Source organism: Danio rerio, chromosome 15 (genome assembly GCF_049306965.1).
Source record: "Danio rerio strain Tuebingen ecotype United States chromosome 15, GRCz12tu, whole genome shotgun sequence".
Taxonomy (NCBI): domain Eukaryota; kingdom Metazoa; phylum Chordata; class Actinopteri; order Cypriniformes; family Danionidae; genus Danio; species Danio rerio.
Genome location: NC_133190.1, coordinates 26,106,233 through 26,122,682, shown reverse-complemented (window position 1 = coordinate 26,122,682; position 16,450 = coordinate 26,106,233). Strand labels below are relative to the sequence as shown.

Below are 16,450 nucleotides of genomic sequence, written 5' to 3'. Positions count from 1 at the left end.
AATGACTTGTATATTAAACATTAAAAAGACTTATAGCAGATGCCCAGTAAATCTGTTTGTTACATCAGACAGTCACAAATCAGTTCAGAGAGTCTATGTAGAAGGAGGAGTCTCTTTGTGACGCCACACTGGCATAGTTTCAATAAAGCCGCTTAGGGTGAGTTGGGGTGAGAGGGAGGGGGTGTTGTCTGGGTGTGTAAAATAAGTAGCATTAGCCTTGGACCCATCAGACAGACTTAACTCAACCACAGGCACTGTGCAGATCAGGAGACATCTAGGAATCGTCTTCAGTTAAACTTCTGTTGAATCACAGCCTGTAGAGCTGAGAGCAAGGAAGGAGTTCAGAATGCATCAACCAAAGGAATTATAGTAATAATGAGACACAGAGAGAGTAAAAAACTGTGTGAAGAAAAATGAGAGGTGGGATATGAAGTGGAAGGAGATGGAGCAACTGCAAGCAGATATATGAGACTTGAGTGATTAATGGTTCAGCTGCTAGAGGAGCTGAGCTGAGGGCAGATCTACTCCCAATAAGGGCAGCTTGGCTGGGCCAGTTTAGTGTTCTCAACCAGGCAGAGAGTTAATCTATTGCTCCAAATGTGATGAGGCCAAGTCAATACAAAAAACACCAAAACACTTTTCTCTCTCTCTCTCGCTCACTCTGTTGTGTCTGGTTAAACACACTTTGGCATGACTCTGTATGTGAGGACATTCCTGGTCGAAACTGTCAGCAAAATACAAATTCAGGATGTATAACAAATCCAGTGAGCTGTTCATTGAAATGTCTAAATATTACTTAAAAATGATGAGTGGTTTTAACACAACTTGGGGCGAAATATGGACAAAACAAAACGTAAAAAAAATGTGGGTAAAAAAAAATGAACCCAATATTTGGTTTGTCCACAATTTACCCAAAGCAGTTTTTTGAGCTTTAACCCACAATCATAATCAATTTTGGGTCTGATATGGAAAATCAAACATTATTTTTTAAAGGTAGGAAATAAAGCACAACATGACTGAAGAAGATGTGGGGAATAAAGAAAGTGCATATATAAACATACAGGAGTTGGACAATGAAACTAAAACACTGGCCTATTTAATGTTGGTGGTTTCATGACTAAAATTGACCAGCCTCATGGCCAATCTTCATTGATTGCACATTCCACCAGTAAGAGCAGAGTGTGAAGGTTTAATTAGCAGTGTGATAGCACAGTTTTGCTTAACATTTTGCAATGCACACAACATTATGGATGACATATCAGAGCTCAAAAGAGGACAAATTGTTGGTGCGCATCTTGCTTGTGCATCTGTGAGCTTTTTGTGCTGTATCAAGAGCCAGGTATCGACGCAGCATACCACCTAGAAGGAGTGAAGCATAAGCGTGAATTCATGATGGTTTGGGCTGCAGTATTATGGGATTCCCAAGGTTTTGTGCTAGATGAGCACGCCACTGCCAAGGTCAACTGAATCATTCTGGAGGACGATATGTACCCAATGGTTCAAACATTGTATCCTGAAGGCTGTGCCATGTATCAGGATGATAATGCACCAATACACACAGCAGAACTACTGACGGAGTGGTTTGATGGACATGAAAGTGAAGTTGAAGAATTCCCATGGCAGGCACAGTCACCAGATCTAAATATTATTGAGCCACTTTGGGGTGTTTTGGAGGAGTGAGTAAGGAAATATTTTCCTCCACCAGCATCACATAGTGACTTGGTCACTATTCTGCAAGAAGAATGGCTCAAAATCTTTCCGGCCACTGTGCAGGACTTGTATCTGTCATTCCTATCTCTCTATCAATTGAAATGTATTGTTAATCAATACAAATATGTGACCCAGGAACAGAAAACTATTCTTATATTGCACAGATGTTTTTGTGGTAATAGCCAAAATTAATCTATGGGTCAAAATTATAATTTTTCTTCTAGAAATAACTACAAGATCAAGAAACAATAATCTTCTATGAAACGAAAAGAAGATTTTTCTACATTTTCTACTGTATATATATTAAATCCAGTTTTTTTTTATATAAGTAATGTGCAATGCTAAGAACTTAATTAAGACAACTTTAAAGAAAATGTTCTCAATATTTAATTTTTGAACTCTCAGATTCAAATAGTTAAATATTGGCCAAAAATGATCATATTCTTACAAACCATACATAAACGGAAAGCTTATTTAACGTTCGAATATAATGTATGAATACATAATTCTCAATTTACTAAAATCAACTCTAATGAATGATTTTGTGGTCCAGGGTCACATATGCATGCTTTGGTATTAATTATTCTGAGGACTAAAATGTTTCTTAAAAATGAGGGGTTTTGGGCTTTATACAAACACCATTCTAAGAACAGTGTGAAGCAGAGAGAATGCGATGAACATGTCTGCATGAAGCCCCTCCACAGGTGATGCAAAGAGCAGCTGTTATTTCTAGATGTTATACAAGCGCTTTCAAGGAGGACTTCTGAAGCAATGCATGATGTGTACAGTTGTAAACATCTGAATTGAATCAAAACCTATGCTTTTGACCCATTCTTGTCTTAGGACAATTTTGAAAGACAATTTGATCCACTTTAAATGTTGACAACTGCAGATCTGGTTAATTGTATATTGACTGATTGTACAGGTGTGGAAGACGTAACGCTATAGAGAGCAAGCAAAGTGTCAGTATATTAATCAAATGTTCATTGACCTTTTCACTGACAGCGAAAGCAAAGTGAGAACATATCTGGCACCTTAGCGCTAAAACATGTGACTCATCAATGCTATCCAGCAATATTTCACAACCAAATTTTTCACAAGTAACCAAACTTTTCACAAAGATGTGCAGATCCCCTCTATATAAGCACAGTAAAAATATCACATCTGGAGCAGGAGACTGGTATTTTATGTGTATAAGTGCATTTTGGTCTGAGGTCTAAGGGCAAAGGTTAACGGACAGGCATAGAGTGGAACAGACACACAGAGGGACTCATAACTGAGTCAGTGCAATTCAATCTGGTGAGATGGCATGGGGAAAGAGACAGCCTTGCAACCTAGCACTAAACATAGTGCCTGTAGCGTAAGCCAGCTGACCAACTCTGATTTCAAGGGAAAAGGTTGCTGCGGATGTGCATGCACTGTGAGTTCACAACCACTTGTTTAAATCTATTTATTATTAAATAATTAACGTGACCATTATGCTGACAGTAAAACAAGAGCATACCTGGCACCTTAGCGATAAACCATATGACTTTAAAATTATAAAAAATTAGAACATTGCATTAATTGTGAATAAAGCAATATGTCTCACAGTCAAATCCTCAATTTCTGGGCAACTTGTGCATATAATCATCTGTAAAAAGGGCTACGAATTTGCTACAACCAGGGAAGCTACTGTAGCTCTGTTCATTAATTTTCCTTCAGCTTAGTCCCTGATTTAATAGTGGTCGCCACAGCGAGATGAACCACCAACTACGCTGGCATATGTCCTACACAGTGGATGCCCTTTCAGCCGCAACCCAGAACTGGGAAACACCCACACACTCTCTTATTCACACACGGACTCATACACTACGAGCAATTTAGTCCATCCACTTATACTGCAGGTCTTTGGACTGTGGGGGAAGCCAGAGCACTTGAGGGAAACCCACAGAGACAAATGCATAAGAGGACAGGATAAGAGGCAGCACGAGTTGGGTCTCTTAGATAGCTACATGGAAGAGTGTATGCAAATGTATGTCAGAAGCTGCTTCAACAACTTACAGTTCAATCTGCGAGAAATGTTACTGCGAGAAAATGATCACTGTCACAAATAGATAAAGCAGCTGAAAACATTGAAATAATGAAAGGACAGCCCAGAGTCCTGATCTAAACCTGACTGAAAACATCATAGCGACAGAATGAGGGCTAAGAGATATTACAGTCAGTATATTGCAGAGGAGGGTGTCACGGTGGCGCAGTGGGTAGCATGATCGCCTCACAGCAAGAAGATTGTTGGTTTGAGCCCCGATTGGGTCAGTTGGCATTTCTGTGTGCATGTTCTCTCTGTTCGCGTCGGTGTCCTCCGGGTGCTCTGGTTTCCTCCACAGTATAAAGACATGCGGTACAGTTGAAGTGAAAAAGCTTAATTGGCAAGAGGGATCTAGATGCAGACTTGGTGCAGTGCAATCTGAGTTGCATCCAATGCTTTTTAACCCAATGCTCACCTAACCTCACCCCTAACCCTACCCATCACAGTGATGTCACTCACTCCATAGTCCATAGTGCATTGTGTCTGACAATGCATCGCTGAGTGATGCAATCTCAGCTTGCATCATAAAGGCTGCATCCAGATGCTATTGAAATTGGCCATAGTGTATGTGTGTGAATGAGAGTGCATGGGTGTTTTTCCAGTACTGGGTTGCAGCTGGAAGGGCATCCGCTGTGCAAAACATATGCTGGATAAGTTGGCGGTTCAATTCAATTTAATTAATCTTTATTTGTATAGCGCTTTTACAATGTAGATAGTGTCAAAGCAGCTTCACATTATAGATCATAGTAAATTACATCAGTGTAGTTCAGTTTTCAGAGTTTAAGTTCAGTTCTGTTTAGCCTAGTTCAGTGTGGTTAATAATCACTACTGAGAGTCCAAACACTGAAGAGCAAATCCATCGATGCGCAGTCGGTGAAAGTGAAGAATTAAAAAACCTTGAGAGAAAGCAGGCTCAGTTGGGCACGACCATTTTTTCACGGGCCAAATGTCTTGTGCAGAGCTGAAGTCAAGGCACGGGAGGCTGGAAGCTGGACCTCAGCCAAGACTCATCTGTCCCTGGAGCGTCACAGGAATCAGTCTCATGCGCTCCACTGTCTTATAACCACCACAGCAGCTGCTCACGATACGGCCTGGTCCAGGATATGGAGACCTTGGGAACATCTCATCGCTGGTCTTGGATCAATCGCAGCATAGTCTGAGAGCCTCAGGAAGAGTATCCCCAGATGGAAATAGAGAATGAAGAGAATAATTAGCGTAGCTGCTGTTCGTAGTGTATATAAACGAGATGCAGAAACCTGTGTGGAGCACATTCATGTATCATACCGCTAAATGATGCACTAAGTGTATGCTTTACTAAAAAGATAGGTCTTAAAACTAGTTTTGAATTGGGACAGTGGGCGGTTCAATCCGCTGTGGCGACCCCTGATTATTGAAGGATCAAGCCAAAAGAAAATGAATGAATATTGCAGAAGAGAGAGGAGATGTGCTCACATCATTCAAAACAAGGGCCTGTTTTTCACTGTTGTAACCTTCAAAACTCTTAATATTCCTTCATGCTACACTTGTTGCTGTTCTCTAAATTTGACCAGTGCTCTTTTTTAATTTAACTTATGTAATATGCTTAAAACCACTCTTTTTAGAATAATAACAAACAGGATATTCAGGAAATCTTACATTAATCTCTATATTTATATATTGTTTACCTCCATAGCAGTTGCGGAGTTATGAAGACATAACAGATATGAACAGGAACCAAAGCAGTTTGACCACTTTCAAAGTCATAAACACACTAGAGTGTAGAGTGCCTAGCTAATGTAAACACTCATGTGGTCCAATTCCAACAGCCACGAAGGACCACCTACTCTCCACCTACTGACCAAACACATGATACTCATTCATTTCTACATTGTAATAAAACAAAAGTATTGCAATCAAAATGATGTTTGCCAGTCTTATACTTTTCATTCACTGGCTTTCCAGCTCAGTCAGAACTTGGCACTTGACTTTATTTATTCAACAGTACTTGTGCATGGCAATGAGTGCTTTCACTAGGTGTTATCAGGGGTTATCAGCTGATAGATATGGGCCAGTAGGGGCTGGTAGGCTCAGAAGGCTGTTATCATCCTATCATCTTGTTATCATCCTCAGAAGGCTGTTATTACATGGTTAATCAGCTATAGATCACATCCGGCCAGAAGTTAACAAGTATTATTTATATTATTTATTAAATTTCCAATTATTTGTATGTTAATAATGTCTACCCCTACCCCAACCGCCACAGTAATGTAAAAGCAGATCTGGATCTGGAGTCTTCTCTATTAGCATAGCTGATTAACCATGTGGATGGATGATAATAGTAGGCACAGAAGGCCCCTTCTAGCCCATATCTATCAGCTGATAACCACTTATAATGCCCATTGAATCATGTGATAACATTCGAAGTGGGTGCAACAACAGGCGCAGCCCAGAGACAATGGAATGTCTAATACAGGTGTCCAAACTCAATCCTGGAGGGTCAGTGTCCCACATAGTTTAGCTCTAACTTCCTTCAACACACCTGCCTGGAAGTTTCTAGTATACCTAGAAAGAGCTTTATTAGCTGGTTCAGGTGTGTTTAATTGGGGTTGGAACTAAAATCTGCAGGGCACCGGCCTTCTAAGACTGAGTTTGGACACCCCTGGTCTAATAGAACTGATCATAATTAGTCCTACACATTTTTCATATGTTTATGGGTCACCACTCTGACTTACTTAAGATTAAATGGAATGAACTGGCTGTCAGTTAATACCACAGTGTAGCACAATTACATCTCTCATTACATTTGCCTGGGCTCCAGCAGATCATCACTATTGGCTAAACTGAATGTTAAGTTGGTTGGGTTAAACATTCAACATTAAAACCTGAAGTGGAGACCAACCACATTTTGAATTCTTGTGTCACATGTAAATTTGTTTGAAAGCATATGCAGCGTACAATCCTAAAATACAACAGCTATCAGTTTCAGAAGAGCATCATACACATACTGCTAAATTTATCTCAGCTGACTGAGTTATACAACAATGTGTGGACAGGTATTGACAAGTGCAAAATACTAAAATATTACTCTCATTTCTGAGGCATTGACTGTACAATAGCATGTACCAAACAAAACTGTACCATGGCAAAGACTAAGCTAAGTTTGTTGGCGGTATTTTTGACTCAGGCCTTTCAGAGGTCATGCCCTACACACGGGGCCCAAAGAAGGTGCCATTATGACCCCCCTCTACATACCTTCATCCCAAACAGCTGTTGAAAACCCTAAGTCAAATGTTTAGAAAGTTCTCAGATCCTATGTTAAAAAAGTTTAGAAGTGTGCAGATGTGAAACTTGCATGTGCAGCACCCCCAACCCACCAATATTACCTCAAATACATACGTTTAACCTGTTATGAGATAAGGGGGTTTTCCCTGTTCATGGGGACCCCCAACTCCCTTTTATACACCCTCGTAGCTAGCACTGCTAAGCGTGCTATGGTGTTGGATGCATAGTGGCTAATTTTGGAGTTTGTTTTTTCCCCTTTCCCCATTTAACTCCTTCAACAAATACAAAGTCTCTTGCATTATAGTATACAAACCCATTAAATACTAAAATCAAAACATCATAAGATATTTGGCATAGCAATTTCATTCAGGAATTTTCCATATCCTAAAATAAACCTGTAAAAACAAGATTTGAGAACACATCAATATGTTTATACACACAGGATCTGGCAGGATTTGGCAGATAGGCACGAAGGGGATAATGGTTAAACTAATTTTGTCACATTGGAACACACAAGCAGGGTGCAACTGTGAAACTGGATCCCAGGTTTTAATATAGAGTAGGGGGAAGGGTTGAGTTTTGTCCCCTTCCATCTTTCTGTACTGTACTCACATTTTCACAGACTTCACTGCTGTTATAGTCTTTTCCCCATAGGCTTTCTGAGCATTAGGACCACCTGTCACAGCCACGGTCATGTGCTAAAGCATTTGCCAGGGACAAAACCACCGAAGATCTAGCAGATAAACACTGGAGGTTTACCTACTTTGATAAACTCTAGAGGGTTGTAAAGTTGACAGTTTTGTTGCATTTGTGGATGTCCACTTTTCTGGTTTAGCTTCAAGACCATTAGGCCGTATACTTTTTACAAGCTTAAGGACACTTCACAAAGGTCAATCCTTGACATATAAAGATAAAAAGTTGAGTATATATTCTCAGGACACTGGTTACAGACTGACTGATAAGTCATTGCTTCACATCAAGTGATCCAGAAAAAAAAATCCAAATGAGTGCTATCCAGACCTAAGCAAATATTTGCCTCTTGAAATGAAATGAATTTTAATTGCTGAACCTTTGACATTGCTCAATCAGACCAGCTAAAAAAAGGTAGGCACAGGATCGCATAATATCATATGCTACCAACCAGATGAGGGAAATCAAACCACGCAAGTATCATATATTCACATATTCTCTAAGGTCCAATAAATAAATCTTTGAAATGTTGCCATAGTCACGGATTGTATATGTAACGATTTTACACAGCAGAGCTCACCAACTGGACACTGAGAACACTTTGGTACAGTACAAAGTGTCTTCATATCAAGGGACACGATGCCTACTCTTGAAAGCATTGTATGTCTTTCAAGGGAGATGAGTAAGGAATGTCATTCATACAAACTACTACACAAGTAAACAATATTTTGTAATATTAAAAGTAGGGATTTCAATCTCTATTTTAACTCATGCATTCAAAAGAACTTTAGAATATCTTGATTCATTTTACTTAAATTTTTTTTATCTTTTTCAGTTTCCTTCAGAATATTGACAAAAAAATTGCAATGTGCACAACCCAACAGTATGATTAAATCAATAACCAATACAGTTGATTGAAATGAGGAAATGAACCTTCAGCAGTGCCTACAGTTTATTTCATAACTGAGCACAGAGGAATAGGTTACCGTGGGGTGGGGACAGCTGTCTCCCCTTCTCGGGTGTTGTGATGTAGCTTCTTTCCTTTTAGAACCTGAAACCCCCATCAAGAAGTGCAGCTATCCAATGAAGTTCAAGCATGCAGGAGCGGGACAACCAATGGGCAGCAAACATTGAAGTATATAAACCAAGGTCTGACGTCTTGCAAAGTTGGGCAACCCCTACATTGGCTTGGTGAACAGGATCTGATCCCAAGGACTGTTACCTTTTCTCCCATACAGGTAAACTCAAGAGATTTTACAAGGGTGGTAATAAGGGGTACTTGATGAAACATGAAATTCTTCAGCAAAAAGGACATTTTCTATAGGAGTTTCAGTTTGGTTGAACCTACGTATTCCCCACTCAATTTAGTCACACTATAATTGTGTTAATGATTGAAAACATCATACAAGCCTGAACTCTTGTGGTTTATCTTATTTTCTAGAGTATATATTTATCATTAATAAATATTAAAAACTGCTTAATTCATGCTAGATATGTAGACTGTCCTTGTCTGATTTTTTTTTTTTTTTTTTTAAAGTTATAATGCATGAGAAATCTAAGAGTGCAGTCTAAAGTAGATTTGTCATCTTTGGTAGGAGGCTTGACACCTGCTTCGGTGCAAGGTCATGTCATGTGTGATAGGATTTACGGCTAATGAATTTTACAGACTATAAGACTATTTATAAGGCCTCAGACATTGGATTATTTTTCTCTGGAACTGTATGCACAAAGCTGTTTATTACTCCTGAAAAAAGATATTACACCTCAATTATTTAAATAGTAATTTTCATAAAAGCAAAATTGATGTGGATTTAAAACTAACTATGGGGCGATTGTGGAAACTCCACCCCTGCAGAAATGAGAGAGGTCAATATGCTGTTTGCTGTAAGTGACAGGAGTGAGTTTGGCAGCTACGCTAAAAATATCATCTGCTGTCTGATGCATATAAGCATGCAAGCAATGCAGCAACCACTCCATGTAGAAATATGAGGTGCCGCATAGACAGGGGAACATGTTCTGTTACTAAGAGACTGAAGTTTACTTGGGACAAAATATCGTATGTACTAACCTTGTCTGGCATCTTATTCTGGACACTATTGCTGCTTATTCCTGACTAACAACGATTGGTTGTCATAAAAATAAAAAAGAACGGTGCAGTTGGTTCCCCTTCTTTCCTCAAAAGTTTAGGCTACACCATAAAGGACCTTGGTAGGCCTAGGACAATATTCCTGGTTGTCCAGTCTGAAAATGGCCTTGCCAGAAAGACTTTCAGACTTTTCTCTAGATCCTGTCCTAACTTGCCTTCCTTTGTCTTTTGGTAGATTGCCGGAAAAGTGCAATCATGACTAAGAACTGCAACAACGATTACAAGATGAAGTTTGCTGTGGATGAGGAGTTTCCTGACCTCTCCCAGCACAACAACCATATGTCCAAGGTCCTCACCAAGGACATCTACAACAAGCTCAGGAGCAAGTCAACCCCCAGTGGATTCACCCTTGATGACTGCATCCAGACTGGTGTGGACAACCCTGGTAAGCACTACATTTAAGCATTTAACAGACAATTTTATCCAAAGTGACTCACACACATGAACAGTAGACATGACTGTGGGCTGGTAAATAGCTGTTCACCTTAGGGAATCACCTTAGCCATGGTTTTGAGGGTGGTGAGAGTGCTGGATATTCACTTTGCTCACCTACAATCATTGCTGGTCCCAAGACTTGAACCTGCGACCTTGGGATCACAAGTCCATCTCTCACCATTAGGCCCCAGAACACTTGATTACAATCTCCCATACAAGTCTCTTAAGATAGCTCAAGCAATGATATATGAAGTACTGCTCTTTGTTTCTAATACAAGGTCACCCCTTCATCATGACTGTCGGCTGTGTGGCTGGGGATGAGGAGTCCTATGAAGCCTTCAAGGAGTTGTTCGACCCCGTCATTTCTGACCGTCATGGTGGCTATAAGCCCACCGACAAGCATCTTACTGATCTGAACTGGGAGAACCTGAAGGTATGCTAAAGTTCTGTACAATGACAGCTGTTTTGCTCTACACTGGCTGATGTCTACCTGTGCACAGGGTGGTGATGATCTTGACCCCAACTACGTTCTGAGCAGCCGCGTACGTACCGGCCGCAGCATCAAGGGATTCACCCTGCCTCCTCACAACAGCCGTGGTGAGCGCAGAGCTGTGGAGAAGCTGTCCATTGAGGGTATGTATCAGCCTTATGTTGTCTCGATATCCACACAACATGCAAGATGATACTGACATTCACTATGGTCCTCTCACAGCTCTGAACAGCCTGGATGGTGAGTTCAAGGGCAAGTACTACCCACTGAAGGACATGACTGACAAGGAGCAGGAGCAGCTCATTGCTGACCACTTCCTGTTTGACAAGCCTGTGTCCCCCCTGCTGTTGGCTGCTGGCATGGCCCGTGACTGGCCTGACGGTAGAGGTATCTGGCACAACGACAACAAGACCTTCCTTGTGTGGGTGAACGAGGAGGATCACCTCCGTGTCATCTCTATGCAGAAGGGTGGCAACATGAAGGAGGTCTTCAAGAGGTTCTGCGTTGGCCTGCAGAAGGTAAATCCCTTTATTTACCACCAATTCAGTCAGTACTTTAACATTTTTGGTAACTCCAGAAGTTAAACAGCTTGTTGCATCTTGCAGATTGAGGATGTTTTCAAGAAGCACAACCACGGTTTCATGTGGAACGAGCATCTTGGTTTCATCTTGACCTGCCCCTCTAACTTGGGTACCGGTCTGCGCGGTGGTGTCCACGTCAAGCTGCCCAAACTCAGCACACATGCCAAATTTGAGGAGATCCTGACCAGACTGCGTCTTCAGAAGCGTGGCACAGGTGAGCTTGAATTTGTTCTAACTGTAGGTATAATTGTTAAGTGTTAGACTGTGATCGTTAGTTTGAGCAACTCTCCTTACTTCTCTTATCCAGGTGGTGTGGACACAGCCTCCGTCGGTGGTGTGTTCGACATCTCAAACGCTGACCGTCTGGGCTCCTCTGAGGTGCAGCAGGTGCAGCTGGTGGTCGATGGTGTGAAACTCATGGTTGAAATGGAAAAGAAACTGGAGAAGGGCGAGTCCATCGATGACATGATCCCTGCCCAGAAGTAAACTGCCAAAAGTGTTTCTTTTTTTTATTTGTTCATGCAGTCGTGCCATCATGACTTTTCCAAAAGACACTCCACCCTGCTTCCTTTTGTCCTACTTTTTTTTTCTCCTTCCTTTCTTTCCTGTCGTCTTCTTTTTCCAGCACTTTTTCTTCTTATCTTGCTGTTCCTCCTGTAACATCCTGGGATCAAACATCCACATAGCTAGAAACCCCTAGCTGTGTTGTATTCACCTAAACTTTTTTGGTTGTACAAAGTTTAATAAACGGCCCCATGTAACAATCAACCTTTGTCTTAAGTCTAAATAGTCCCCTTTTTTGTACTTCTGGACAAATCTGTGAACACGTACGGTAATAACAGTTTTTGTGGATTGATACATATTGATATTTTTTTAAGCATCATTTGTCATTTCTTGTGATTATGAAGCCACATTATGCTCCATTGTATTATAAGATATTTCAGTATATTTTGCAAATCATAAACAATATATTTGAACCTAAAACACAATTAAAACAAATTGCTGGTACAAAGACAACTTAATCATAATAAATAAAAATACAAACTGTAAAGAAACACATTTGAAATATTTGAACATTTAGACACACAGACACAGAAATGCAAATAGATCCAGTGTATATTTACACTAGAACTACCAAAAAAGTATTATTTTGCATTATTTTATTTCATAAATACAAAAACGCTAATTATAAACCCTCCAAAAAATTATGCAACTATCTTTGTTTTCATGAGTTCACAATTACATAATGCTTGATGATGTTAGCGGGCTTGGCATGCTGTCCCTGGAGAGAACCCTGAGCTCGGAGATAGATAATCCTAAGGTTCCAGCCTGGTCAGTGAGCATGTAAGGGTGCTTTCACACTAGCCCTTTTGGTCCACAGCCAGGTTCGTTTGATGTCAGCGTCCGGTACGTTTAGCTAGTGTGAACGTGTCTTTTGAACTCGGGTGCACACCCATGAACTGTACCCGAGTCCACCTGGAAGAGGTGGTCTGGGGTACAGTTAGTGCAAACTCTTGTATGGTTCATTTGTGGTATGAACGCATAAATAACGGAAGTAAACCACCAACAACAACGTTTAGTTTTCATAACTTTAATTTGTGTATGTACAGTTGAAGTCAGAATTATTAGCCCCCTCTTTAAATTTTCTTTTTTTTTTTTCAAACAATTTCCAAATGATGTTTAACAGAGCAAGGATATCTTCACAGTATGTCTGATCATATTTTTTTTCTTCTTGAGAAAATTTCGGCTAGAATTAAAGCAGTTTTTAATTTTTTAAACACCATTTTAAGGTCAAAATTATTAGTCCATTTAAGGTATATATTTTTTCGATAACCTACAGAACAAACCATCGTTATACAATAACATGCCTCGTTACCCTAACCTGCCTAGTTAACCTAATTAATTCAATTTAATTCAATTTACCTTTATTTGTATAGAATTTTACAATGTAGATTGTGCCAAAGTAGCTTTACATAAAAGATCATAGTAAATTGAAACAGTGTAGTTCAGTTTTTAGAGTTTAAGTTCAGTTCAGTTTAGCTCAGTTCAGTGTGGTTTTATAATCACTACTGAGAGTCCAAACACTGAAGTGCAATCCATCGATGCGCACCTAGATAAACCTTTAAATGTCACTTAAAGCTGTATAAAAGTATCTTGAAAAATATCTAGTAAAATGTTATGTTCTTTCACATAAAATAATTCAATAATTAGATAAGATAAAATAAATCAATAATTCTAATCGAATAATTCTGATTTCAACTGAATGTGTGTGTGTGTGTGTGACTTACTGTACCTTGGTGACAAGCAGGACTGAGCCAAGGCAATCACAGCGATAATGTCTGCTTGTCACCTCCAAAAACAGCTTCTGCAGACATAACGTTATGTTCTGAATGTTTATAATATTTTTGCGGCAGATGGACGCGTGTCGCTGTCTGTATGACCAAAATCAAAAGATTCAGTAAAAGCAGAACGACCACGATGTGCAAACAACTTTCTATTTTGACGCTTTGCTTTCGTGTTTTCGTCACCTAGCAACAGCAGTACACACAACAGCAGCTAAATGGCGCAAGCGTACCGGGGTTCAAAAGAAAAAAATGGTGTGAACGCAAACCAGCCGAGAAGATGGCAAGAGTGGACAATTAAACTTGGGGAGGGGGTGGTTGTCTTCCAAAACAAAGATAGGGAGTAAAGTTTGGCAGAATATTTATGTTGAGTTTGGAATGATCCGATTGGCTAGTCAATGATTACTTATGGGGGACCAGCCGTGATCAATCATATTACAATCTCTGGAAATTAGTTAGTGAACTTTACAAAAATGTTAAAACAACCATTAATTTTTAAACCCCTGATGCAAACTATTTTAAATTCAGAACAGGTCATTTTATGAAGGCAATTTAGCAGATTTTAGCACTTTGAAAATACTGACTCATAAGACATAATGCTACTAAATAAACAGACGCACAAATAAATGGATTTCAGACAAATGTTGTATTAATCATTCTTGCATTTTCTCACATTGCACAGCTCAGACATATTCCAATCTTGACGATGAGGACTTGCTATTTCAAACCGAAGATAAACAAAGTCAACAGTCTGTTTGCGGCCATTCAGCAGAGTGCACTTCTGGCAAAATAACAGAGGTTTCTCATCAGCGTACAACACGTACAAGAGCAACACAAAGAGCGTTGTGTCTCGACTTGGCTCAACGGGGATAAAATTGCACCATTTGAAGGGAGAACTGCTTTAAAACAGGTGGTGTTGCTCACTCAGCCCTAAAGTGCTACGATGTGACCATGTAAATATGATGAATCTAAAAACAAAGAGGCTCAGGAAAGCAGACATCTCCTACTCAACCTGCACCACTGGCAAGTTTGATGGCTAAAACAAACAACCAACAAGGACAGAGATCATTAAAAAAAGAATATGCTGAGAAATTGCTATCACTTTCAGCATTATCAGCGGCTCCGCATGTAGTCTACGGTTGGAAATGGCATGGCGTTCACAGGTGTTTGTGAAAATGGTTATTTAAACAAGGATAAAATAAAACATCCTCCTCCCTGCCGGTGCAGCAGAAGACTTGAAATCAAAAATGAGTTAAATAGCAGCAGTTAAAAAGGAATGACAATGTATAGAGTGACCATGTGACAAAAAAATGGGTGTTAAAAAGAACATGGCTAAGATACCAGGTAAAATCAGCGGTAAAACAGACCCGGTAAAAGGAGTTCCTTCAGCAGGGCTTTTGTGTGAGCAGATGCCCAGTTCTCAATGTGTGTGTGCCAGTCTTTGTAGGCTTAGAGGGGGCGGGGGTGTGAGCGGGGCTACTTTCACTAATCCCATCGTCCTGTCCGATGCTTTTGTCCCTGCCCTCCACCCCCTGTCGCCCTCAGAGTTCAAGTTCTTTAGACACTTTGGCGGCGATGTCCCGAAAGGCGAGCGGTGCCCCCCATAAGCGCTTAAATCGAACACCACTGGACTCGGTGGGGCCGTTGGGCAGCTGGCACACCTCCGCTTCGAAGGCAACACGGGAACCGGCGGCACCATGGGTGCAGGAGAGGAGGAAGGGCCCGGCTTGGTGGACCTGGCAACCGCAGCCCTGCGCCGCCTCCCGCAGAGCCAGAACCACCTCAGCCGGGTCCCGTGGGCTCCGCACTCTCACATCCCAGCCGCATCGGGGGGTCCGGGGCTCTGTCGCTTTTTGATACCCAGATAGATAGCGACTGTAGAGAGGGGAGGAAGTGAAATGGTGGACAAAATGGAAGGTGGGCAATGACATGTGTTGGACGGGGGTGGAAGGGAGGGACAAGAGAGAAATATATTAGAAATATATACAACTCAAAAATCATAAAGACTGACTAGAATGTGTAGACTAGTGGTCTGTCATTATATTTTAAGTTCATGGATCAGTAAATAAAAAATGAAACACTGTACAGTAAGTTTCAGATGGTCAACACTGAATAGAGCATTAACAAACTAAAAAGGAAGAACTACTTTTAGGCCCAATCCCAATTGTACTCCTTAGCCCTTCCCCTTGTTTTGTGCATTCACATGAAGGGGTATAGTGTCCCAATTCTTTTTAGCTTGAAGGCGTAGGGCTAAGGGGAAGGGCTAGATAGCCCTCAAAACAGAGATTTTTCAGGAGCACACTCGAAACCAAGGGGTACAAAAATCTCCCAGAATACACCATCTCCAACAGCAGCATGGCTGCACACGGAAGTATGCAGATGCACCAATTAGTATTTTTGCCATTATTATGCAATTTTTACAACAAACAAGCATATGTTTAAATGCATTTATAACCGTGTTTGTGTTTTAGCCTCATGCTTAAAAAACAAACAAAAAAAACAAATGCTAAAATAAAAAATGCTAAATTTCGCTATCTATAATCCATAATAACTCCTGTATAGTAGTCACTCGATGACACTCGAATACCCTGTCAGAAAAGTCAGCTATAATCTTAATGTTGTTTTTGTTTGTTTAAATAGATGAATATGGCCACGGTGTAAACGCACAGTACAGTTACAATCTTATTGCCACATTATATCCTTATGATATATGCCTTCAGTGAT

General features: G+C 40.4%; 2 protein-coding genes across 18 annotated transcripts in view; one reads left to right on the top strand and one right to left on the bottom strand.

The window, feature by feature from the left end:
• The first annotated feature begins 8,901 nt into the window (after positions 1 to 8,901).
• On the top strand, positions 8,902 to 12,152 carry ckmb (creatine kinase, muscle b). 2 transcript variants are annotated; one of them, XM_005157593.2, is made up of 7 exons: positions 8,902 to 8,970; positions 10,054 to 10,263; positions 10,592 to 10,746; positions 10,814 to 10,946; positions 11,026 to 11,321; positions 11,409 to 11,598; positions 11,692 to 12,152. In XM_005157593.2, exons 2-7 carry the CDS (start codon positions 10,074 to 10,076, stop codon positions 11,868 to 11,870), a joined length of 1,143 nt encoding a protein of 380 aa, XP_005157650.1. In that variant the 5' UTR covers positions 8,902 to 8,970; positions 10,054 to 10,073; the 3' UTR covers positions 11,871 to 12,152.
• A 2,201-nt stretch (positions 12,153 to 14,353) lies between these two features.
• mark4b (MAP/microtubule affinity-regulating kinase 4b) overlaps positions 14,354 to 16,450 on the bottom strand; it is a 90,420-nt gene continuing 88,323 nt past the window's right edge. For 8 of the 16 annotated variants that reach the window (XR_012390837.1, XR_012390838.1, XR_012390839.1 and 5 more), the window contains 2 exons: positions 15,533 to 15,601; positions 14,354 to 15,452 (listed from right to left, as the gene is read on the bottom strand). Coding sequence is in view for 10 of the 16 variants with exons in the window: in XM_073923699.1 (XP_073779800.1) it covers positions 15,338 to 15,452; positions 15,533 to 15,601 (184 nt within the window). In the remaining 6 variants the exon portion in view is untranslated. Of the gene's footprint in view, positions 15,602 to 16,450 lie in introns of all 16 variants that reach the window. The other 8 variants (XM_073923704.1, XM_005157598.6, XM_017351180.4 and 5 more) reach the window with 3 other exon arrangements.

Excerpts from the sequence above, each read along its gene's own strand:
- ckmb (XM_005157593.2), top strand. The coding sequence starts at position 10,074 with ATGACTAAGAACTGCAACAACGATTACAAGATGAAGTTTGCTGTGGAT. Across the intron at positions 10,264-10,591 it reads GACTGGTGTGGACAACCCTG|GTCACCCCTTCATCATGACT; the intron begins GTAAGCACTACA and ends TTCTAATACAAG. Across the intron at positions 10,747-10,813 it reads TGAACTGGGAGAACCTGAAG|GGTGGTGATGATCTTGACCC; the intron begins GTATGCTAAAGT and ends ACCTGTGCACAG.